Genomic DNA, 24,636 nt, shown 5'->3' with positions numbered 1-24,636 from the left:
ATTTGGTTTTTATTTTTTTAAATGTTAATACTCATAGAGGCAAACCTAGTTATCAAACAATTCTTGAATTATTAACTTATCTTTAAAAAGATACAGTGGTACCAACAACATTAAACTAAATTAGAACACTAAGTTTTGAAGCGGTGGTACAATCCTGCCACCTAGAGCTCAAAGACAATTGTTCATCTCAGTTACTTGAAAATTTAATGTTTGGTCTAAAAGCAAGGCAGCGTATATCACCTGTTTTATTCCCTTACTATGAGTTTCAGATTTTTCAGTAATTATAATGAACACTGGTGGGTCAACATAAATCACAGTAGTATTCAAGTATTAGGCATATTAGGCAGTGAAAATTAGTATCAGCAGACCATTTCAATGCAAATACAAAAATAGATGTTTACTCATAGCCTCAGATTTCTCTGTAATTCTAAACTCTGGAGAATAATTCTTAATCTCAACTTCCTAAGGATTATGTAAAATAAATCAAAGTACAAAAGAATTTTCTTTATATGCTCTTTGCTAGCAGTTTTATTCCTAACAGAACAGCACAGTAAATTTAAAGATAAAATCCCAAAATTCTACAACCAAAACCTATCTACCTAGAACAATGTTAAAGCTCAATTTCATCAGTAATCTTGTATACTTCTTCAAGCATTTTTACCATATCATCACTACTAACAATTGTGCATCAGTGGAAAATTAAGTTATGAGAAAATTGACATTTATGGGAGAGAAAAAGATGGATGAAAATAAGTACGTGAAACAGATTCAATGCATTCTTTTTGGAGATCCATTAAAATAATGGATATCATTATCTTTCAAATTTTTATTTTTCAAAATTTAAAGCATACATCTCCTTTGACCAACAATTCATTTCCAAGAATTAATCCTTTGGCTATACACACATATAAATGCACAGAGATATGTACAAGAATTTTTTTAATGCATTATTTGTAAGAGGGGAGCAAAGTAGAAAGAGAAAGGGATGGAGGAGAAAAGGAGGATAAAAGGAGGAGGTAGGGAGGAAAAGGAAAGAAGGGTCAGAAAAAGGGAGGAAAATCCCACAATCCTGGAGGCAAAAAGAAAACCGAAAAATCTCCATTAATAAGGAACTAATAAAAAAATCAGTTGCTACACCCACACAACAGAATTTATAAAATACACTCAATCAGTGTTTGTTAACTGATTTCCATAAGTTCTCTACTTTATGGGAAAAAAAATTAATGATGATACTAATAACCAGAGAATTTGCCATTAATATTCCCTGTTCATTAAGTTAAGCAAAAATCTGATTCAACAGGAAAACTGGCCCACTCTTTGATTTACAAATGTGTGAAGGGGCTTGCATTTTGATTCAAACTTTTTCATCAGCTTCTTTGGTGACCAACAACCATATTTAAGAATGGAATGGTAAATATGGCCCTTTGGAAATCTATTCTCACAGATCTTTCAAAGAGATAAAGCTTGAAACCTCTTCCTAATAAATTTTAACCAATTCTATAACCAATCACAGATTAAACACACACACTCTAATGAATAAGTAGAATAGTTTAATTACCTTTCCTGTGCTCTGTAAGATAGTTGTTCGTGTCCTCCATACTCTCTCTCTGCTAACAATATCTCGGGTCACATCTACTTCAGCATCCACAAAACTCCTCTGTTTAAGGGCAGTGATATCATCATCTAGATCAGTCTTGATAGTAGATCTTTTCTTAGCCATAATTTTGGCTTTGATTGCAGCAATTTTTTCCACTGACATAGCTTCAGACAAAGACCTAAAAGCAATTTCTTTTTTTAATTTTTACAGCAGGGATTCCTGAAGCACATCAGAATACATTTTGTTACATTTATGAGTTTCTGGTAAAAACACTTTAATGGCAATAATTAAGGGTTTCTTATCTGTCAAATTCACTTGATATTCTGTAATAAGATTTTTATAAACAAATCATGTAAAGATATTACTTTTTGAGCAAATCCGTAATTTCTTAGAAGGGTCAATGCAAATCTTCACTTTTTTTCATCTCTTCTCTCCAAAAAAGGACTCATTAATATGGGTGCTTTTCTTTATATTTTCTGAAACTTTATTAGCTAACCCACCTCTACGTATGGAAATTATACACACACACGCACAGAGGCCACCTTGGAAGGAGGCTGAAAAATTCATTCCGTAGAAAGTTCAAAGCTTAGGTTTTCTTTGAAATTTATTTCAAGGTGTCAAACCTGTATGTCATAGTGTACAACGTATTTTATAGGTGACAGAGGCTTTTACATGCCACAGAAACACTACTCCTTTTAATCGCTGGAAGATGAAACCATATTTTGAACAGTTTTCTTTTTCTTCCCTTTACCTGATTTTCAAATAGGTAAAGCAACAAAGAGAAGCTATGCTTACAGAACTATAAAAAAAGATGTAACACTGAAAGCACAGATTTCATAAGATGATAATCTCAAGCAAAGTATCTTTTTTTATCATGTAATATGAGAAAAAGAATTAAAAAGTGTTTGGGTACCTTAATAACAGTAGACAAAAATATTACTTTAGTCACAAGATGAAAATCTTGAAATACGTTACACAAAAGCTGGAAAAAGGACGAAAATTCCTGCAGGTTTAAATACAGTAGCATTATATAGTATTCTAATTTTATTTAGATTAGGTACGAAGGTACTTTATAGCAGATGCTCAATATGCATCCGGTATTTGACTCACTCTGTATAATACTGTGTAACTTTCTCTTAAAATGTAAAGCATACCAGCATACTTTAAGCCAAATCCAAATACAGTAGTCCCCTAGTTTGGCTTTCCGCAGCTTCAGTAACCTACTGTCAAACACAGCCCAAAAATATTAAACAGAAAATCCGAGAAATCAACGATTCTTTAACTTTTAAATTGTGTGCCATCTTGCCCGGGACATGAATGATCTCTTTATCAAACATATTCACACTGTACACACTACCTGTCCCATTAGTCACTTGGTCACCACCTTGACTATCAGACAGACGGTTGCTGTACAGCAGCGCTTATGTTCAAGCAACCCTTATTTAATAATGGCCCCAGAGCACAAGAATAGTGATGCTGGCAATTCAGATATGCCACTGCCAAAGAGAAACCATCAAGTGCTTCCTGTAAGTGAAAAGGTAACCCTGCCATTCCTGGACAAGGGTTAGGTACTATCCAAGGTTTCAGGCATCCACTGGGGGTCTTGGAGCATATCCCCTGAGGATAAATAAAGGGGGACTGTGGTACTTTTCTAAACTATCATCAAGCCTGAATTGAACTTTCAATCACAGGACTTTTACTTCCAGCCAAGATGAAGTAACAGAAACTGGATTAACCCTCCAGCCTTGAAATGACCAGTCAACATACATGGAACAATGGTTTACTAGACACTAGATATCAAGCACTGAAGGACAATGAGTGTCTGACAAATGAGAAATAAACAAGGTGAGTCCTATGACTACCTCAGCTTACTGCCTTGAAAGCGTCCAAGACAGGACATAAGGAGGAAAACCCAGGTGGAGTTAGCAGACTCCCTGACTTGAGGAAATGGAACTGAGATTATAGCAAGACCAAGGTGGTCGGAATTCATAGGCCAGGGTACCTGAGGAGAGAGCTGCACACAAGATCCCCCTCAAGTATTCCAGCAGAATACGGATTAGCACATAAGTAGGAGGAAACTGTCTAAGACTGGGTAAAGCACCACCCAAGAGAGTAAGAGGGAATAATGCCCAGTGCTCACACCAAGTGAAGAAGGGTACCTGCTCCCACCAGCCAGAATGAAACCTCATATTCATGGGGCATTAGACAGAGTACTCAGAATGGTCTTGCCTCAGTGGGGTGGGGAATAACGATCCAAACTGACCATTGTTCAAATAACAAATCTTAAAATCAACACCTAAAAGTAACAAACTGTTTCCAAGTGATGTAACTATGTCCCAAAACAAGGCTAAAAATAATGTGGAGGAAAAAAAAAAGAAGTGTAGAAATACAAAAATATGTAGCATTTAACAAGGTAAAACACACAATGTCTGGTACGCACCCACAGATCACAAACCATGCAAGTAGCAGGAAAATATGGGCCAGAATGAGGAGAAACATCAATCAAAGACATTAAATACTGCAAAGACATTAAAATAATTATTATAACTATATTCCATACATTCAATAAGTAGAGACTTGGAATACATTTTTTTTAAAACAAAGCAAATTTCTAGAGATAAAATCTACAATGTTAGAGACTAAAAATACATGAAATTATAGAAAAAATAATACTAAACTTGAAAACACAACAAAAGAAACTATCCAAAATAATTTTTTTTAAAAATTCAAAGAAAGAATATAAGAAAAAAAATCCAAAAGAACATAAATGAGCTTCAGACAACTTCAAGCAGCAATTGAGTCCAGAAAGATGGAAACAGAAAAAAAAATTGAAGAAACAATGCCAAAAATTTTCCAAACCTAATGAAAATTATAAACTCAAAAATTATCCCAAGAAGCTTAATGGACTTCAAGCATAAGAAACATTTAAAAATAAAAAATAACAATAAAAAAAAACCCAGAAACATGAGATAATTAAATGGCTTAAAACCAGCAAAAGAGAAAAACTTTAAACCAGCCAGAGGAAAAAGACACATTTCATTAAAAAATAGATAAGGATGACAACACACAAGTGAGCTAGGAAGCAGCAGATCCTTCCCCAGTCAAGCCTACAGATGAGGCTTGGTCCTGGCTGACATTTAACCGCAGCCTTCTAAGGGACTGAGAAACAGAGCCCAAGCCATGTCAAAACAACTAACCCAAAGAAAACTGTGAGATAATGAACATGTGCTGTTTAAACTACTATGTTTTGGGGTAATCTCTTAGACTGTAATAGATAAATAATAAAATAAGCAATAGAGTTTATCCATGGAATGCAAACTTTCAAAAAAATCAATTTAATTCACCATATTGACAAAAATGAAAAACCATATGATTTCAACAGAACCAAAAAAAGCATTTGGCAATATACAACATTCATTTCTGATTTAAAAAAAAAAAACAACTTTCCAGTAAATTAGGAATTTGCCCTCTCAACCTGATAAAGAGAAGCTACAAAAATCCTAAGGCATATCATTATGCTTTATGGTAAAAGACTGAATGCTTTCTCCCAAGATCAGGAACAAGAAAAGAATCTCTAATGTCTCACTACTTCTACTGAATATTAAATAAGAAAGCCTAGCCAGTGCAAGAAGAAAAGAAATCAAAAGGCTTCCAGTTTGGAAATAAATAATATGTTACTTATATATAGAAAATGTGACTGAATATTTATAAAAAGTGATGGAATCTACCAAAAAAGTTACAAGAACTAATCAATGAGTTTATCATAAGTGTAGGATACAAGAATACATAAAAATCAATTGTATCTCTATACTAGCAATAAGCAACCAGAAATCAGCATTTAAAAAATACCACTTACAACAGCATTAAAATATGAAATATTTATGAATAAATATGACAAAAAGTGACTAATACAAGTATACTGAAAATTATGAAACACTGCTGAGAGAAATAAAAGAACTAAATGTCTCCACTAATAAACAAATATTATCTTATTTATATCAAAAGACTCGTTATTTTTAAATACCAACTTTCCCCAAAATGATCTATAAATTCAATGCAATCTCAATCAAAATCCCAGCAAGCTGTTTTTGTAGAAATTGACAAGGTAATTCCAAAACTCATGGAAACGCAAAGGCCCTAAAATACCAAAAACATTCTTCAAACAGAAGAACAAAGTTGGACAGCTAATTCTACCTGAATTCAAGACTTACTATAAAGATACAATAATTAAAACAGTGTATATCAGTGGAACAGAATGGGTCAAGAAATAGACCTAAACATTCATGGACAACTGGACAACTGATATGTCACAGAAGCGCAAAGACAATTCAGCGGACACTCCATAGTGCTGGAACAACTGACTACCCATATGCACTAATTGGAACTTCAACCCCTATCTCGTAAAAAATAAATGAACTTTGATCAATACCACATACCATACATTAAAAAAATTAACTGAAAGTGAATCACAGACTTAAATGTAAAACTTAAAACTGTAAGACCTATTATTAATAGAATCACTAAAATTATAAAGCCTGACCATACCAACTGTTGGCAAGAATATGGAAAAACTAACTCTTTTACGCTGCTGACAGAAACATAAAATGGGACTAGCCCTTTGGAAGACAGTTTGGCAATTTCCTAAAAAGTTAAATCTACACTACCATATGAGCCCACTATTCTTCTCCTAGTTACTTACCTAAGACAAAAGAAAACATTATGTCCTTGCAAAAACTTGCACATATGTTCACAGCAACTTTAGTTGTAATAGCAAAAAATGGTAATGGGCAAAATGACTACAACCAGGTGATTGGGTAAACTGTGGTTCATCCATACAATGGAAGAGTATTCAGCAATAAAACAGAATAAATTACTGAAACATCCAACAACATAATGAATCTCAAAATAAACATGCTAAAAACCCAGACCAAATAAAGAGTACATACTGCACAATTCCACTTACATACAACTCTAGAAAAAACAGACTAATCTGTAACAGTAATTGGTTGCCTAGGGAGGAAAGGATGTAGGGATAGGCAGAAGCAGGGAATTACAAAGGTACACAGGAAATTTAAGGGAGTGAGGTTATACTCTTTATCTTGATTTGGATAAAACTTCCACAAGGATTATACTGTACTAACGAAATATTATGAAGTGATTCTAATTACAGTAAAAATCAGGGGTCAGCAAACTTAAGGCCACAGGTCAAATCTAGCTCTTCCCATCCATTTCTGTATTGTCTATGGCTTCTTTCCCTACCAATAAAGAATGAGTAGTTGCAAAACAGACCCTATTACCTATAAAGCTAAAAATATTCAACATGTGGCACTGTGCAGGAAGCTTGCTGACTTGTGCTATAAATCAACAAGAGTTTACATGATAAAATGAGTGTCAGATTATGAAGTAATTTTTAAGAAGACTAATATGGCAATAGAATCAAGAAGGCTTTCCAGAAAGCATGATAAGCACAAAGGCCTCCAACCCCCCCATCATAAAACATGTCCACACATATTCATGTGAACTTAGGGCACAGAAATATATAATGAATGGAAGAGGAAAATGTAAATGTGGATAGCATTTTAATATACCCTTTTCATATACATTTATATATACCTAAATTACCTACTTTCTACTTAAAGAATCCTTACCTAATCTGTTCAGTCTGTACAATCCCTTCCTTGTGACCCTCCAAACGAGCAGCCAATCTCTCTTTATCAAGGCGCACACATTCTTCATCCTGGAAATAATCACTGATGAGTATTTTCAATTTTTATTTAACTTTTAGAAAGAAAAAGCACTACACATAACTTGAGTTACCAAAATCTCCACCTATACAATTCCACATATCACTGTCTTTAAATTAACTTTAAGATTACTTTTAGTTACATAAAGATAATAATAGTAAACATATGTTGGATCATATATAAGACTGAAATCAACTAGAAGCTTAGAAAAAACTTGCTTAGTCACTTTTTTCCTATGATTAAGTGTTCTTCCCACAATATATTATGGCTACCTTTCTTCAGAAAGATATCATACTACAAATAAATTCCTTCTCTTTGAGAAAAATTATAACCAAATTTTATGAGAAGCATTCACCAGAGTCAAAAATTTCATTGTGGGTCTTGATTTTTTTTTTTTTGTCTGTTGCCACAAGTCCTGAATCCATTAGCACAGATCAAAATAATATAAGTGAAACTTTAATGGTTTTCAAAGCATGTTCCTCAAAACATTAGAAGTTTCATACAAAGTGCCCCATGGGCTACTTCCAGATCTTATCTGAAATTTAATCTAAGTAACTCAGCTTTTATCTAATCTACATATTAAGATGACAGGTAAAATTTAGTCTGAAAAGCATTTGGTTGCTTAAAAACGAAACTTGGTGACTCTGATTTAGAGCAACATCCACATTCAACAAACAAACTGAGGAGCCAAGTCAGTGTCTACAGCTGATGGAATATGAAACTGTATAGAAAGCACCAGCACACTCAACAGACCCAAAAAATGTTGAGCCCCAATTCATGTCCTATTATTAATCTAATGTAAAAATCTTGAAACAGACGTATCAGCTGAAATGAATATAAGGGTAATATTTCGGCAAATGTATTACATTTTTTCCATTTGTAATAAAGCTATAACCTAGCTTACTGCAATTACTTAAAAAAATGCTGATTTTAAAGACAACTGTGGCCTAGATTTTAATCAAATCAGAATCTCTGCTGTCCTCAAAGTTTTTCTCTCCTAGCATAGTGCCCTACAGGTCCTCAACGGACATATTCTGGGCATGAAAACTTTAGGTAATACAACTGTTTATTTAACACATTTCAACTCTACAAATGATCTGAAAAGAATTTTATTATGCTATTTCCTGCTGATTTTTCAGAATCCTACCAAATTAGCATCTCTGCCATACTGCATTTTTTCACATAATTAGACTGTGCTGTTTAGGTTTTTCCAAGTAAACGGTATCCCTAGGTTCTCTCGCTTTGTTCATGGTGGGCCACAACTGCCTTGCACACAAGGAAAGTTGGGAAAATTTTCAGTTTTACTGCCACAAAATTTGTACCCAGTCTAGCAGAATGGCTAGAGCCAGACTGCCCAGGTTCTAATCCTGGTTCTTTGAACCTGTTTGCTCACCGGGGACACACATACTACTACCAGCTTCAGGAGGTTGTGGTGAGGGTGAGTTAATACACATAAAGTGCTTAGAATATCACGTAGCACACACAAAGCAATAATAATGAGTCAGTTATTACTATCACTGCTTTAAAAAAAACAGGTCCATGCCTCAGAATATACTTAAAATTATATTATTTTAGCATGAATTTTGTCACTGATTCTACTGTAAATATTTGCCAACCAATCTTGTCCCTTCAAGTTACCTTTCTTATCCTTAATTGTGGATGTTTTGCTGTTTATGTGGCAGACAAAATGTATATACACTTAACTCTTTGATTTTTATAGGAGTCTGAAATGAAAAGATTGATGACTACAAATGTTATTCCTTTATCTGTTTTAATTGACATGACCAGTTTAATTTCTCAGATTTTAAGTATGCCTGTAGTACATTATTCACCACTTCAGGGGGGTTTATGTGTAACTGATGGGCTTATTATACATTTATATAAATAATATAATAAGCATATAATTAAAAGGTTTAATTGTCTTATGCAGTATAGTAGCTTTTTCTTCCAAAGCCAATGGCATTCCTTTTTTTAATTGACAAATAAACATATTTACCATGTACAACATGATGTTTAGAATATGTATACACTGTGGAATGGCTCAATCAAGCTAATTAATATATGAGTTACTTAACATACTTATCATGTTTTATGGTGAGAACATTTAAAATCTACTCTTCTAGCAATTTTCAAAATACAACAGACTGTTACTAATTATAGTCACCATGTTGTACAAGAGATCTCTAAAGGTAACAGAATTTCTTTTGTGGCTTCTATTACCCATGAACTATCCTTATTAACAAATATTAATATTCTACTTGCTGGCTATAAAATGCTACAAGAAATCTGGAACCTGTCGTGTCAATATTCTAATGAAGTAACTATAATAAGTACTTAATGTTCACAGCTCTGAAAAAAAAAGCAAATCCCCATAACACCTAATCCCAGAGGTAAGCAAACCACATCCCAAAGCCAATTACGGCCCACTACCTGTTTTACAAAGTTTTACTTGGACACAGCCACACCTGTTTATTTATGTATCGTCTACGACTGCTTTCACACTCCAATAGCAAAGGAGAATAGCTACAACAGAGACTGTATTGGCCCACAAAGCCTAAAATATTTACTATCTGGCCTTTTATAGAAAAAGTATTCTGACTCTTGATCTAGTCTAATATTTTCATCAATAAGGACATAAAAGAAAAGAAAATGATTTGTCCACCACATAGCTTAGATGTGAGAGAGCTAAAAGTATAGCTCAAGCTACTTATTAATCAACTGTTCTTTCTACTACACAAAGTTTTCCAGGAATAAAAAAAAGCTCCTACAGCCAGAAAGGGTGGCACATGCCTGTAGTCTCAGCTACTCAGAAGGCTAAGTAAGGCAGGAAGACTGCTTGAGCCCAGGAGTTCAAGGCCAGTTTAGACAACACAGCAAGACACTGTCTCTTAAAAAAAAAAAATTTAAATTAATTTTTAGCTGGGTGTGATAGTAGGTACCGGTAGTCCCAGCTACTTGAGAGGCTTTAAGTGAGAGAATAGCTTGACTCAAGAGTTTGAGACCTGCCTAAGCAACAAAGAGCAGCCCCATCTCAACAAAAACAGAGAATTCTTGTTACTACACAATTCCAATTTCAGTAACAATATGAACCACCTTTAAAATAAAGTTCCATTACCTCAATTCGCGGTTTCTTTGCTTCTGCTAAAACTTCATCTGCAGCTCGTTTGACTACAAGAAAAAGAAGTGAATAAATGTATAGTTTGGGATGGGTTTTAGCAAGTTCAATATAAACATGTGACAAGACATACCTTGAGTAGATCGCTGAAGACCTATTTCTAGGGGAGCACTTCTATCTATACTTGCCGATGTTGCTGAAGATTTAAAAAGATTCATATAAGAATGTTAACATTTGAATACATATATTGGATATTATTATAAGTGAAATGCTCAAGGTTTGTTATATTTCTTAATTCTATATGGTGATTTCCCTTAGAAAAATATTAAGTTTTAAGGCAGCTCTGTAAAAGCATTCTATTAAAAAGATTAACCTGTATTAGAACGTCTCTAAGAGGACAAACTGTTTTTGACATTTTAGCTTACAAGTTACTGAGATGATCTAGGTGAAATTAACTGGTCACTTAAAGAATACACTCCAATATTATAACACACACACACACAAAAGTGTACCTAAACATGAATATTAGGTCATTAAGTATGAAATGTCTGATTTCCTTAAATACTAAGTTTGACAGTTGTTATCTCTGACATTTCACTTTGACACTTCTTGTTTTATGTCTATCATGAAAGTACATCCTCAGTCTTTCAAATGCATGGTTTGGCTTGTGATTGGCTTTCAAATTTTTTTTAGAGCAATTTTTGTGAAATCATGGATACATCAAAACTTTGTGTTATTTTGGAATACGAGTTCTGTCATGGAACCAATGCAGCACAGATAGCTCGAAATATCAATGAAGTGTTTGGGAAGGATGTGGCTAATGAACGCACTGTATGTCGATGATTTGAGAAGTTCCATTCTGGTGATTTTAATCTTGAAAAAATGAGTCACATGGGTGATCTAAGACTAAGGTGGATAACGATGAGCTGAAAGCTGTAGTGGAACCAAATCCATCTGAACCTCAGTGTGAATTAGCAGCAAGGTCTGACGTCACTATTCCAATAATATTGGACCATTTGAAACAAGTTGTTGGCAAAGTAAGGAAGTTGGATAGATGGGTTCTACATGAATTAAATGAGTGTCAGAAGAGAAATCGTCTCAAAGCTTGACTTTCTTTGCTGCCACAACATAAAGGCAAACCATTTCTACACTGTATTGTTACATGTGATGAAAAATGGATTCTTTTTGACAATCACAAGTGTTTGCCACATGGTTGAATAAAGACACAGTGCCAAAATACAGTCCAAAACTGAATATTCATCAAAAAAAGCTAATGGTGTCTGTCTGGTGGTCCAGTGCTGGTATTATCCACTACAGCTTCATGAAACCTGGTCAATCGATTGTAGCAGATGTCTACTGCAACCAGTTGGATGAAATGATGAGGATGCTTGTGATTACGCAGCCAAAACTGGTCAACAGAGACAGGCCAATCCTCTTGCAAGACAATGCTCAACCACATGTCACACAAACAGTGCTGCTCAAACTATAGAAGCTGAACTTGCAAAGTCTCTGTCATCCACCATATATTCACCAGACCTTGAACCAAATGACTACCACTTCTTCCAGGCTTTGGACCACTTCTTGCAAGGAAAAATATTCAATTCTCAACAAGCTGTGGGACGTGTCTTTTCTGATTTCATTGCCACTTGCTCTCCAGGCTTCTTCGCTACTGGCATAAACAAGCTACCGTTAAGATGGCAAAACTGTGTCAATAGTTTAGGCACATACTTTGATTAATTGGACTGCTTCTTGTTTGAGATATAACAAACTATACTTTTGATTAGAAATTGGACATTTCATATTTAATGACCTAATACGTAAATATATAAATGTATTTACTTATACATTTAAATAAATAAATGTATATACATGATAGAAAGTTTTAAGTTAGCATTCACCTTAATCATGCAATGTTTAGTTATTCACAACTGGTAGAAAACTATTTTTATTTTTATTTTTCTTGAGACAGGGCCTTGCTTTGTCTCCAGACTAGAGTGTAGTGGTGTCACCATAGCTCACTGCAACCTCAAATTCCTAAGCTCTAGTGATCCTCCTGCCTCAGCTGCCAAGTAGCTGGAATTTCAGGTGCCTGCCACCATGTCTGGCTAATTTTTCTTTATTTTTGTAGAGACTGGGTCTCACTCTTGTTCAGGATAGGCTCATACTCCTGGCCCCAAGTGATCTTTTGGCCTGAGCCATAGTGCTAGGTTACAGGTGTGAGCCACCACACCCAGCCTAAATTATTTTTAAATTAATCATTTGATTTTTGAATGGCTCAAAATAATTTAACTATAAAAAAGGGGTGTACCTGTCCCCATCCACCTAGTTCCCATCACCCTAAGTAATCAGTTAATCTCCTGTATATCCTTCAAAAGTTTCTTTCTGAAAATACAAGAAATACAAAATTAGACTTTTATTTTTACTTTTTATACAAAAGGTAGAAGGCTATACACACTGTTCTGAACCCTGGTTTGTTTTTTACCTAACAATTTATCTCCCACATCCTTCCATATCAATATGCGAAGCATTTCCTTAACTCCCCCTTTACAGCTTTTTATTCTATTATATGAATTACTATAATTAATTTAACTAGGTTCCTATCAATGAGCAGTTCAATTTTAAGTCTTGTCATTACAAACCATGGCACTATGAAAATACACACACACACACACACACACACACACACACATCACTTCATACACTTTCAAGCATACCTCTAGGATAAAGTCCCAGATATAGGATTTCTATGTAAAATTTTTGATGACATATCACTGCCAATTTCTTCAACGGAGGTTCTATCAATCGACATCATAACCAACAATATAGTATAGCAACTGTTTCCTCATAGCTTCACTAGAGCGTATTATCAAATTTGTAGATTTTTGTCTATCAGGTAAAAAAAATGCTATTTCTGTATAGTTTAAATTTGCAATTCTATCATGAACAAAATTAAGCATTTTTCATATGACTGTATCATCTTTTCTGTGAAGTGTATGACATAATCCATTATACTGTTGGTCTTCTATGTTTACATTTCCAAGACCACTTCATTTATTAGTGAGGTTAATCTTCAGCTTTGAAATGAGTTGATACATGATATCTATATGTAATATTTACAATATGTGACATGAGTTGAAATATCTTTCCCCAGTTCTAAACTCTAGAATGGCTAGTCTTTTTTCATTACATTTCTAGAAATATTCAGGATGCTTACTTTTACAAATGAACTTTAGAAACATCTTATCTAGTTCTGCCCCTTCCTCAAGAAAAACTAGAGATTTTTATTGACACCATGTTAAATTTATAAATTAAGAACTAATATCCATAAGCTGCTATGTGTTCTTGTCTAGGAACATGGTCTTATTTGTTTGACCTTTTTATTAAATTTTTTTTAAATTGGCAAAGCAATATACTTGATGACTAAATGTATCTGTCCTATAGAAACTATAAGAAATGAGATGCATGGATAAATGACAACTTATTTTGGGGTTCTAAAAAGAAAAGCCATTTGCTCTACAGTACTCCCCCAAAACTAACCTATTTCTCAGGCTCACCTGCTGAGATGCTTATTAAGAATAGAGTATCCTAGACCCACACCAGATCTTCTGAAGCCAAAAAAAAAAAAAAAAAACTATTTTTAACAAGTGTAACACACGATTCTCATTATTTAAGAAGTTATGGAAATACTGCTCCAAAGAGTTAAATTAGCTCTGATTCAAAAAAAGAAGAAAAAAAGGCCTTCCCCTAGTTTCCCCAACTCCATCCTTTCCATAGGAGAATTGAGATTCCCTCCTCGATCCTCCTCTAGGGTTCTAACCTTCTGTATAAAACCGCCTTTGCTTAGAGTAAGTATGTTTATATGTTTACAACAGGGATTTTCCAATTTCTATAGCACCTAGCATAAGGCCTTTAAGAAAAAGCATTCCATAAATACTTGCTGAATGAAGACAGCACAGGAAGAAAAGATGCCTGATGATCTTTCCATTATGCACAAGATTCTCTGTGTAAATCAATCTTACTGCTTAATACCATGGAGCACAGAATAATGACTTAAAGGTAGTAAACCCCACCCCAGAGAAGGTGAGATGAAACAGTTCTGTATCAATTTATTTGTACTCTGTAAGATAGCAAATCAATGTTTATTCAGTTAAGAACCTACTATGCACCACTATTCTAAATGCTTGATATTTAACAATAAACAAGACAACTGCCCCCTGAGGGTTTACCATATGGTGGACAAGACAGACAATAGGTACACAAATATATAATTTCAGGTCAACGTATGGGATTTGATGAAAAGTAATCAGGATGGTACTACACAGACAGGGATGGAGGGAGCAATGCTATTTTATATTTTAGATCTCAGAGTGGTCAGAGAAGCTCTCTCTGATCAAACAACATTTGGAGCCACATTTGAGCACAGATCTGAATGAGATAGTAAGGAAGGAAGCCAAGTAACAATATAGAAACAATTAAAAACAGAGAGAAGAGCAAATGCAAAGACTCTAAGATTAAAACAGCTAAAAGACCAGTAAGACTGACTCCTGAGAGCAAAGGAAGACTGGTAGAAGATGAGGTCACAGAGATTTAGGCAGAAGCAAGATCATGTAGGCCAGGGTAAGGAAAAGGAACTCTAAGTGTGACGGGAGCCACAGGATGGCCCTAAGGAGAGGAGTAACACAATCAAGCTGACATGCTTTTTCACAAACACGTCACTCGTAAGCGCTAGGCAGAACTACACTGCAGGAAACCAAGAGTGGGGACCTGTGAGTAAGCTATACAATAACCTAACGGGGAAAGATGGAACAGGGTAGAGGCAGAATCGTAAAAGGTCGTCATACTTTTAAAGTCAGAGAAAAGGACTTGAGGATAGAATGGGTGTGAGATGTGAAAGAAATCCAAGATTCCACCAGAGTTCTGGCTTACACAGCTGCGTGAGTCGGGTGCCATCACTCAGATGGGAACACCGCAGGAAGAACAGACTCATTTTGTTTAGTGTGAGGGGAGATGGGAAAGAGGTAACTGGGCATTCTATTTTGGATAGGTTAAATTTCAGATGCCTATTAAACATCCAAGGGAAGATTTAACAGTGAATTTACAAATCTGGAGCTCAGGAAGAAGTCAGCGCTAGAGAAAAACATTTGGAATTTATCAGCATTACATATAAGATATTTAAAGCATAAAACTGGAAGAGGTCACCCAGAGATTAAAGATTAAAAAAGAAAGGAAAAAAATCAAGTCCTGGAAAACTTCAAGAATTAGAGGTCAGGCATAGCAGTAAGCAAATAAACTGAAAGGTGGACGATGAGTAGGAAGAAACCCAAGAGTCTGGTGTCCCAATGCCAGATGAAGAAAGGCTTTCAAAATAGAAGTGATCAACAGTATCACACGTTGTTGAGAGGTCAAGTATGGTAAGAGACACAAAAGGCTGTGACAATCCTTAAGTTAGTGTTGACCTTATAAACAGCTATTTTGGTGGGATGGAGTGACCTCAAGAAAGAATGAGAGGTAAAGAAGCAGCGGTGATATCATGCCAACTCTTGTAAAGAATTCTGCAGTAAAAGGAAGATGACAAATGAAGCAGTAGATAGTGGGAATGTGCGGTCAAAAACATCTTTTAAAGATGAGAGATCCTATGTATTCTAAAAGGGAATAATCCGGAAAGAAAGAGAAAACTCATGATGCAATTGAGAAACAATTTACAAAGACAAAGCCTTTGAGACTGTCAAAGATGGAATCTCTACACAAGGAACGGGTGATTGGCTTTAAGGAGCAAAGAGTGCATTCACTGTAAAAAGAAAGAAAAATCATATGGACAAAGCTGAAGAACGTTAATTTTTTAGTGGAAATATAAATTCTCTTCCCACTACTCCTTATTTCACGGGGGTGGGGAGGGGGGGAAGAAACAATGTGTATTTAAAAGGCGGAGCAATTTAAAAAATACTCACATGCTTCACCATTGAGATATCCAAGTAGATCTTTTCTGTCAGGTCTTCTAACCACAGGAATATTTTCAGTCTGAAGACAAAATTTTACATTAAATATCAAATGAATAACTACATAAAACTTATCATCATATAATGTCTGAGTTTTTTTTTTTTTAGAGACAGGGTCTCGCTCTGTTGCCCAGGCTCTGGAGTGCAGTGACACCATTTATAGCTCACCATAACCTCCAATTCCTGGGCTCAAGCAATCCTCCTGGCTTAGCCTCCCGAGTAGCTAGGATTACAGGAATGCACCACCATCCCTAGCTTTTTTTTATTTTATTTTTTTATTTTTTTTGTAGAGACAGGGTTTCCCTGTGTTGCCTGGGCTGGTCTTAACCCCAGGCCTCAAGTGATCTTCCTGCCTCAGCTTCCCAAAGTGCTGGGATTACAGGCATGAGCCACTGCACCTAGCCTAATGTCTGAATTTTATTCCAACATATTTTGGTAACATATATTTAAAATCACATTTGCAAAAAAATGACTAGGCTAAAAGAAACTAATAAAAATCTTGAAAATTTTTCAACATTAATTTTTGGTAATTTCATTTTTGAAATTCCAGGAAGATATACAAAAGATAATCATAAAAAATGAAACAATGACTCTATCTATCCCTTTTCAAAATACCAATTCCGGTCTTTTTTTTTTTTCTCCTTGGGTTCCTCTAGGTATTTATTTTTTAATTGCACACATGATGGTGTGCACATGTGGGACTGATACCTTTTTAGTCCCACGGCTTTCTCATTTAAAGCAGCATCCTCAAAATGTTTTCTTTTCTCACACACAAACAAGACCTCTTCAAAATATTCTACTTAAACTCTTTCAAATAAACTAAATTCGCCTCTAAAACTAAATTTTGATAATAGGCACAATAGGCACATGTTGTTGAGGCACAGGAAAAAGTATAGGAGAATATACAGGAAAACATCAGTAGTGGTTGTTTAACTTCCACATTACCTATTACTTTTTTTAGCCTTGAGTGTGAATAAATTCTGTAAACAGGGAGAAAAAATAAAACCTTAAATCTGAAAAAATATCCTTTTCACCAAAATGTGTAATTTTCCTTTCATTGCCTACCTTAGTTATTTGTAAAGAAGAAAGCATCAAGTCATCTTTGGGCCAGGAATTCAATGAATCCTGTCTTTACCACAATTTTCCACATCATTTTTCTAATGCCAAGAAATAGCAGAGTGCAAGAAAAACCGATGGCCATGGGATTACATAGTGTAAATCTTCTGTCACCTTATACACCAACAATGAAGATGAATCCTTAGTATCTTTGGCCAATTATCTTATGTTGAATACTAATTACATTTCACTGCACCAAACATTCTGCACTGACTCCTTGATGATTCATATAAACTGTATTTAATCAATTAAAAATTAATCTTAAAGGTCAGGCTAAATTTTAGGTTCTGTTTATGAGTATGAAAGTTTAAGTGTCCATAGTTTTTGTGGGCTTGCATTTTTTTTAAACCTGTCTACATGGAAATATTTGACCTAACTTTCTTTTTTTTTTTTTTTTTTGAGACAGGGTCAGTGGCAACATCATAGCTCCCTATAACCTCCAACTCCTGGGCTTAAGCAATCCTCCTGGTTCAGTGTCTCCCAAGCAGCTGGTACTACAGGCATATGCCACCATACGCAGCTAATTTTTTCATCTTTTGTAGAGATGGGGTCAGTTTTGCTATGTTGCTCAGGCTGGTCTCAGACTCCTGACCTCAAATGATCCTCCCACCTCAGCTTCCCAAAGCGCTAAGATTACAGGCGTGAACCACTGTGCCTGGCCGAACTTATTTTCTTTACTGTTCCTAACTCTGATGAGGTATTTCATCATCTGGTCACTACTGAGTTATGTACACATTATAGCTAACTGAAAAGGAAGTACATCTACTCACACTAAAATAGGAGGTATGGGTCTCCTATTTTCAGGAGTGGTCTGCTCACAAGAAAGAGCAAATAGCACAAAGTAATTAGGAAATGACACCTCAAATTCATAGAACCCTAGGTTTTAGAATTCTGCCCTTTCAATTTGGCAAGTATTTAAGAAAAATAAGAGTTAAATTATGCAACCAAGCGTCCTAAGGACCACTGTAACAATTATAGCTATCCATTATGTACTACAACCATTCCTCTAAAACATAATCTGAAAATCTAAACCAAGTATCTTAATCTTTATTACCACAAAATGAATGGTTATATCCAACAAAACATTCTAATTACTGCCTAATTCAGTTTTTAAGGATCTAATGAGTTAAAATAATCTTAAAGAGAGAGATGTCACTACTTTTTCACACTATTTCCCAAGTAGTTTCACCCTAATTTTATTTTTTTAAATAAGTATTTAACACTAAATATGTATTTGTTGTTCAAAACAGCAGAAACTTACAGTTTAATACTTACAAAGCCCATTACACGATGGCATATTTTTCTCAAATGCTTTAAATAATAAGCTATTGTTTGAAGGACACCTCAGATAAGCCAGAAACTTCAACTATTGCTAGCACGGAGGGAGGGAAAGGATATGGAAGTAAATTTCACACAGCTTAATGGGTAATCTAGCAACTGTGTTAGATCAAAAACTGGCTCTAGTGATGACAGACAGAATGATGATGCTTGTGAAAATTTGAATAGAATTGTTTTAAGAACTGTAGGAAATGGGAAAAAGTAGTTATTTGTAAGTTAATATATTTCATACTTAATTTTAAGTATGGACATGTAAAGTGAAAATGACAAAAGTAAAACCAGACACTTGATTATTTCAATTATGTCTCCAAAAAAATTTTATGTTCAACTCTACCAAAAATAATCTGAGGGATGGTCTCATTTAGAAAATTAAATATCATCTTTTAAGGGCACTTTTGGTAATTTACCATGTCATACAGCTATCATATCCAAATAATTCTGAAGCCCATTTACTTATACTGGTTCCCTACAGATGAAGAATCTCATCAATGTGAAATCAGTTATTTTTGGTTGTTTCTAAAGATTTCCTCTGAGTAATAAATTTTCAGACGCTGAGAAAGCAGGAAAAACTAAAACCAACTATCAAGAGTACAAAAATAGTTGTACTGAGTTGATTAAAAAATAATTTTAAGGCCAGGTGCAATGGCTCATGCCTATAATCCTAGCACTCTGGGAGGCTGAGGTGGGAGGATGGCTTGATCAAGCTCAGAAGTTTGAGATCCACCTGAGCAAGAACAAGACCCCGCCTCTACTAAAACTAGAAAAATTAGCCAGGCGTAGTGGCGCACACCTGTAGTCCCAGCTACTTGGGAGGCTGAGCCAGGAGGATCACTTGAGCCCAGGAGTTTGAGGTTGCTGTGAGCTAGGCTGATGCCACGGTACTCTACTCAGGACAACAGAGTGAGACTGTCTCAAAAAACAATAATAATAATTTTAAAAAGATGTGTGTTAATTTTGACCCTTATGACTAAAAAAAGTTTTCTTGAGATTAAACTAGAGTTCTGAAATATCAGAGTCCTTCCCCAGGCTTATAAATTTTTAAAAACATCCCTATAAATGCCTATAAAATTTCTGTTGTTATAAACATTACCCACATTTTACATGAAAAAAATCGGACTAAAAATTTGTATAAATCACACAATAGACTAATTTTGACCCTCCAAGAGACTCATACAAACCTTTCACTGTTTTGATTTGAAACCCAAGAGGGAAGTTATCCACACTGAATGATACCTACTATCAAGAAGTAAAACAAAACAAAACAAAAAAATTTTAAAGTAAATTCTACTTACAGCTGCACGTCGGACATAAACAGGATGAGAAAGGTGTACATTATTAAGTAAAAATAAGATGGAATCCAATGTGTAGTACTCTCTCGGTTGGCCTTCTTTTCCAGTCCTGAAATAATTAAGGCAAGATTTTTTTACTCACAATTCTAATTCAACTCTTTGGGCCTAATTACATGTATTCAGTTAATCTATACAACTTTGCCATTCAACAATGGATTTAACATGGCTAACAAAGATACACATAAAGTATAACATCTAATAAGTGGAATGTCATTAGGGAAAAGGAACACAAAGGAAGGCAATGACAAAAGGCAAAAAATAGAAAAGGTACACAAAATTCATACTCTAAGGTACTATATGCTTTTTAGAACTAGGCCCAATTTATGCTATGGGCTTTGTCAATAAAGAGAAAAACCTAACCAGTTACAGACTGATGAGGATCCATCAGAGAAAACAAACTACTTAGGAGAAGCACAACTATCACTGGTGCTAAACTTATACAAAATGTATGCTATGGCTCTCTCAAAATAAGATAACTGCTGAACAACACCCTTAACAACATTCTTACAGTAAACACAACACTGAATTTCAGGAGTATGATTCTTACGATATCTCTCCAACTAGACCACTGACGCAAAATCAAAATATAATTCTACCTGTGATAAACCAAGTAGTCTAGGGGTGCAAGCTCTCTGATCCAAGCATATATATTACCTAGTGTTCAATCCCACCCTACTCCTACATTCTCCCCATCTAGAAATATCAATGTATTATTTGACTTCATCTGAATACAGCTTTCTATAATCAGCCCTAAACCTACTTGTCTAGCCTCTATTCCCACTTTTCCTCTATACCTATGCATTTCAAACCACATACCACTATCAATTATTGTACTATGAAATCTAGTACATGGGTAACAACCACACCTTGGAGAATGCACTGCATGCATAAATGTCTTTCGTGTTTTTTATATATGTACATATTTAAATGTGCACACAGCATACAGAAAATAAAAATAATTTCTTGGTGTGAATCAGTGTTGAAAAGTTCTAAGTATTCCTTTTTCACTGGGTTCACTGAACTTCTGTCAACAGATTTCCTTTCCGGTTCTTATTCCTTTAAGCGTAGAGTTCACTCATCCTGCAAGACTTAATCCACCATTTCACCCAGACAATTCCTATCCATTCTTTAAAGCTTATTCGTTTGTTCATTCATTTATTCAAGAAAACTTCGTTGGACACAAACATGTCAAACACACTTCTATGGAACCTTCCCTGAACACCTCCAACTAGAAGTGATTGCTCTCTTCTTACAAGCTAGAAAGCATTTCACATCAAGTTACCTATTTAATCTCCTCTATTCAGATTAAGTTCCTGCCTTTGAGTCAGGAATCCCCGGTGTTAGAAATTGTTTTATTTCTCAGAATGAACCCCCATACACTCTAGATACTCCTTAACAAATTTTTAAAGAAAAAAAATCCACTAAAAACCCAATCAAATGTAATTCTATCTATGCAAATTCCTTCAAAGAGTAAAAACACAGGAAATTCAGAATGACATCACTTAATCAACATTTCATAGAGCTAATTATAAGGCCAAAAAATAAAAAATAAAGACACAAAACCAACCAACAAACAAAAATTTCCACTAGTTTTCATCGACTCTTAAAGCTCGCTCCATTCAATCAAACAAAATGAGCAGGGAGTTCTGGCTCAAGGTTCTAATTATCCAAATGAAGCGCCAATGACAGTGACTAGATGTTTTTCTTGAATGACTTAAATTCATAAAACTCCACGTGGACCAACATTACAAAACACTTCCCTTTAAAATACACTTCGCAAAATCACACACATTATCAATTTCTTAGGTCTGTAAAGCTCACACTCCATTTCACCAGTCACTTTCTCCCGAGAAACTCCTGCCTTCACCCCTAACACAGATTTTGATGACTCTCCCAAATACACCAAATTTCCTTCCCGTCCTAACTTCACATAGTTGGTTCCCTTCTCTCTTCTTGAGAGGCAACCCCTCCCCACTAATGAAAGGAGAAGACACAGACCAGAAGCTTGACGGACCGGCGGGGACCGCTGCAACACAGGGCAGCCTCGAAACAGCAGAGACGGAAGGACGCCCCCGGCCGCTCCGGGTTCTCCTGCGCACCCGCTCCACGCGCCGCCGGCACTTGGTGCAGGTCGGTAAAAACGAACTGGAAAACTCAGGAACTCCCAGGGCACCCTTCCCTTTGCCTTCTCAGAGGTTTAAAGAGATGGGCCGCTCCCGAAGGAGCTCCTACTCCTCTCCCTCCTCACCCCAAAAGTGCAACTTTTGCTCCGGAGAGAAACTTTCCCGAGCCCCGCGCCATCCCATCCCCGAGGGAAACGGGGGGAGGGGTTAACGAGAGGTCGCCGGGGGGCGCCCGACTCCGGCCGCCAGCCCCGGACCGCAGCTGTGCCGGACTTACCCCCAAACCACATAGTTGGTCTTCACGTTCTTGGGCCAGGAGAACTCGCCGAAGATCACCTCGTCTCCCTTCACCACAATCTCCTTCTTCTGGATGTTGTACTGTCGCAAGACGCTGAGCACGTCCGCCATCTTCCGCCCCGCCGCCGCCGGCCCCGGGCGCCTCCGCCGCCGCCGCGCCCGCCTCCTCCTTCCCCGCCGCCTCGCCCTCCTCCTCCGCCGCCGCCGCCGCCGCCGCCGCGCCCCAGCAGCAGCGGCCCCAACAGCCGCCCTCGCCTGCGACGGCAGCAGGGGAAAGAGCCACCGGGCCGCCGAGGACCCCGCGCGATCAGGCGAGGCCCCGCCGCCGGCTGCCCGCGGAGAACGCCTGACTGCGCTCCTCCCGCGCCGCACGCCCGCCGCCAGGGGGAGCCGGGCCGCCCGGCGAAACGCCCCTCCCAGGCCCGCGCCGAGCCCGCTCCCGCCCCGAACGCGGGCCGCAGGAGCACCGCACCCGCGCACGGCGCACGCACGGGGAGCCCTGCCGGGCGCGCGCCCGCGCCGAGCGCGTGCCTGGCCCCCGCGGCGCGCACTCGGGGCGACAGGTGCGCGCGCGCCCGCGCGGCGGTGGAACTTGCGTCCCGGGAGCGCGCGCTGGGAGTCCGGCGACCGGCCGTGTGGGCGGCTGCGGGCTGCGGGCCCGCGTTGGCCGGGGGGAGCCCAGCGAAGCAGTCGCGGAGCACTGGCATCGCCGTGCCCTAGACAGCACCAGGCCTGGCCGAAGGCCCGGGGTCTCAGTGCTCCGGATAAGCCCTTCAGAGGGGTGGGGACGTGGGGTGGGGGTGGGGGTTTGGTTTTGATGTGTGAGACCAGCTTTGTTGCCTGTTGGTTTGGGTGGAGAAGACCGAGCCGGGTGAAGAGCAGTTCTGGGCGCTGCTCTTTCCTGGTTGCGGTTTGACGCGGGTCAGCCCCCTCCTTCCCACGGCGCCGCCCGGTTGGCCGCGAGCGCGGGGCGACGCCCGAGCAAGGCGAAAGCGTGCAGCAGTCAACAAACTACCGCGCGTGTTGCATCCCCCGGCTCCGGTTCTTGGATGCTTTCTCCATCCCGGTCTCTTCTCCCCGCCAGTCACGAAGGCTGCGTACAGATGGCTCTGTTCCAAGACGTAAATGGGAAACTTACTCGAACAGAAACCCCAAATTGTCCGAATCAGAGCACTTTCTGACTACCCAGTTTTTTTTAACGGCCCTCAGAGGCTCACCGCTGCCCTGGCTGTGCTGGGAGCGCTGGAATACGTTTATGGCCTGTGTGCGTTAACAAACCATCCCATGGGCCCCATTTTTCTTCCGATACCTTTTGCTATGGCAAAAGAAAAAATAAGACAACTTTGTTATTGATATAACCAAATTCCTTGACATGTTTTGGAAAAAGTCAATTTTTATGTGCAGCCCAGAGGAGTGTGGCTATAGAATTATGCGGTTCATTTCCTATTATCTCTAGCGCTTTTGCAACTGTGAATTTGTGAAATTTTTCTGTTCCACAAATGTTCTCACTTCTGTGGAATTTTGCTGAACCTCACCCCGAACACACGCGTTAGAAAGGACTGACTGCTCTTATCTTTCCCCCACACTCTCTGTTCATACCAGGAGTACAGCACCCGGATCCACGTTGCCTGATTCCAGGCATTAGTTTACTTGCCTGCCGCCTCCTACAAAAAACCAAAGGGCTATAGACCTGTGCCATCATATCCCAGTGTCTAGCACAGCATTCTGCCACCAGGAACCTAGTAATGTTAATAAATGGGTGAAGTTAATAAATGGATGGAGGCTCCTAGTAAATGTTGAAGCAATAAATGGATGAGTGCAGGGAAGTCAAGGTTGCCTGACAGGAGAGTCAACTATAACCCTCTCGAATGATGCTTAGTTTTATTTCATACTCAAGTAATAACCAAATAATCTCTCTTTTTGAATGAATTGTGTTTTTGACGTTAATGATTCTTAAACTC

At 37.5% G+C, this 24,636-nt stretch overlaps 1 protein-coding gene across 1 annotated transcript in view; it reads right to left on the bottom strand.

The window, feature by feature from the left end:
* Positions 1–22,975, bottom strand: part of CDC73 (cell division cycle 73) — a 127,578-nt gene extending 104,603 nt beyond the window's left edge. Inside the window, exons 1-7 of the mRNA XM_045536353.1 lie at positions 22,656–22,975; positions 20,199–20,304; positions 16,405–16,474; positions 10,590–10,652; positions 10,457–10,509; positions 7,246–7,334; positions 1,559–1,775 (exon numbers count right to left, since the gene is read on the bottom strand). Of these exons, the coding sequence (XP_045392309.1) occupies positions 1,559–1,775; positions 7,246–7,334; positions 10,457–10,509; positions 10,590–10,652; positions 16,405–16,474; positions 20,199–20,304; positions 22,656–22,786 (729 nt within the window). The 5' untranslated portion in view covers positions 22,787–22,975. The remainder of the gene's footprint in view (positions 1–1,558; positions 1,776–7,245; positions 7,335–10,456; positions 10,510–10,589; positions 10,653–16,404; positions 16,475–20,198; positions 20,305–22,655) is intronic.
* Positions 22,976–24,636: the final 1,661 nt, after the last annotated feature.

This window comes from Lemur catta, chromosome 23 (genome assembly GCF_020740605.2).
Source record: "Lemur catta isolate mLemCat1 chromosome 23, mLemCat1.pri, whole genome shotgun sequence".
Classification (NCBI taxonomy): Eukaryota; Metazoa; Chordata; class Mammalia; order Primates; family Lemuridae; genus Lemur; species Lemur catta.
Note: the sequence above shows the minus strand (reverse complement) of the source record. Positions and strands in the feature narration are given on the sequence as shown.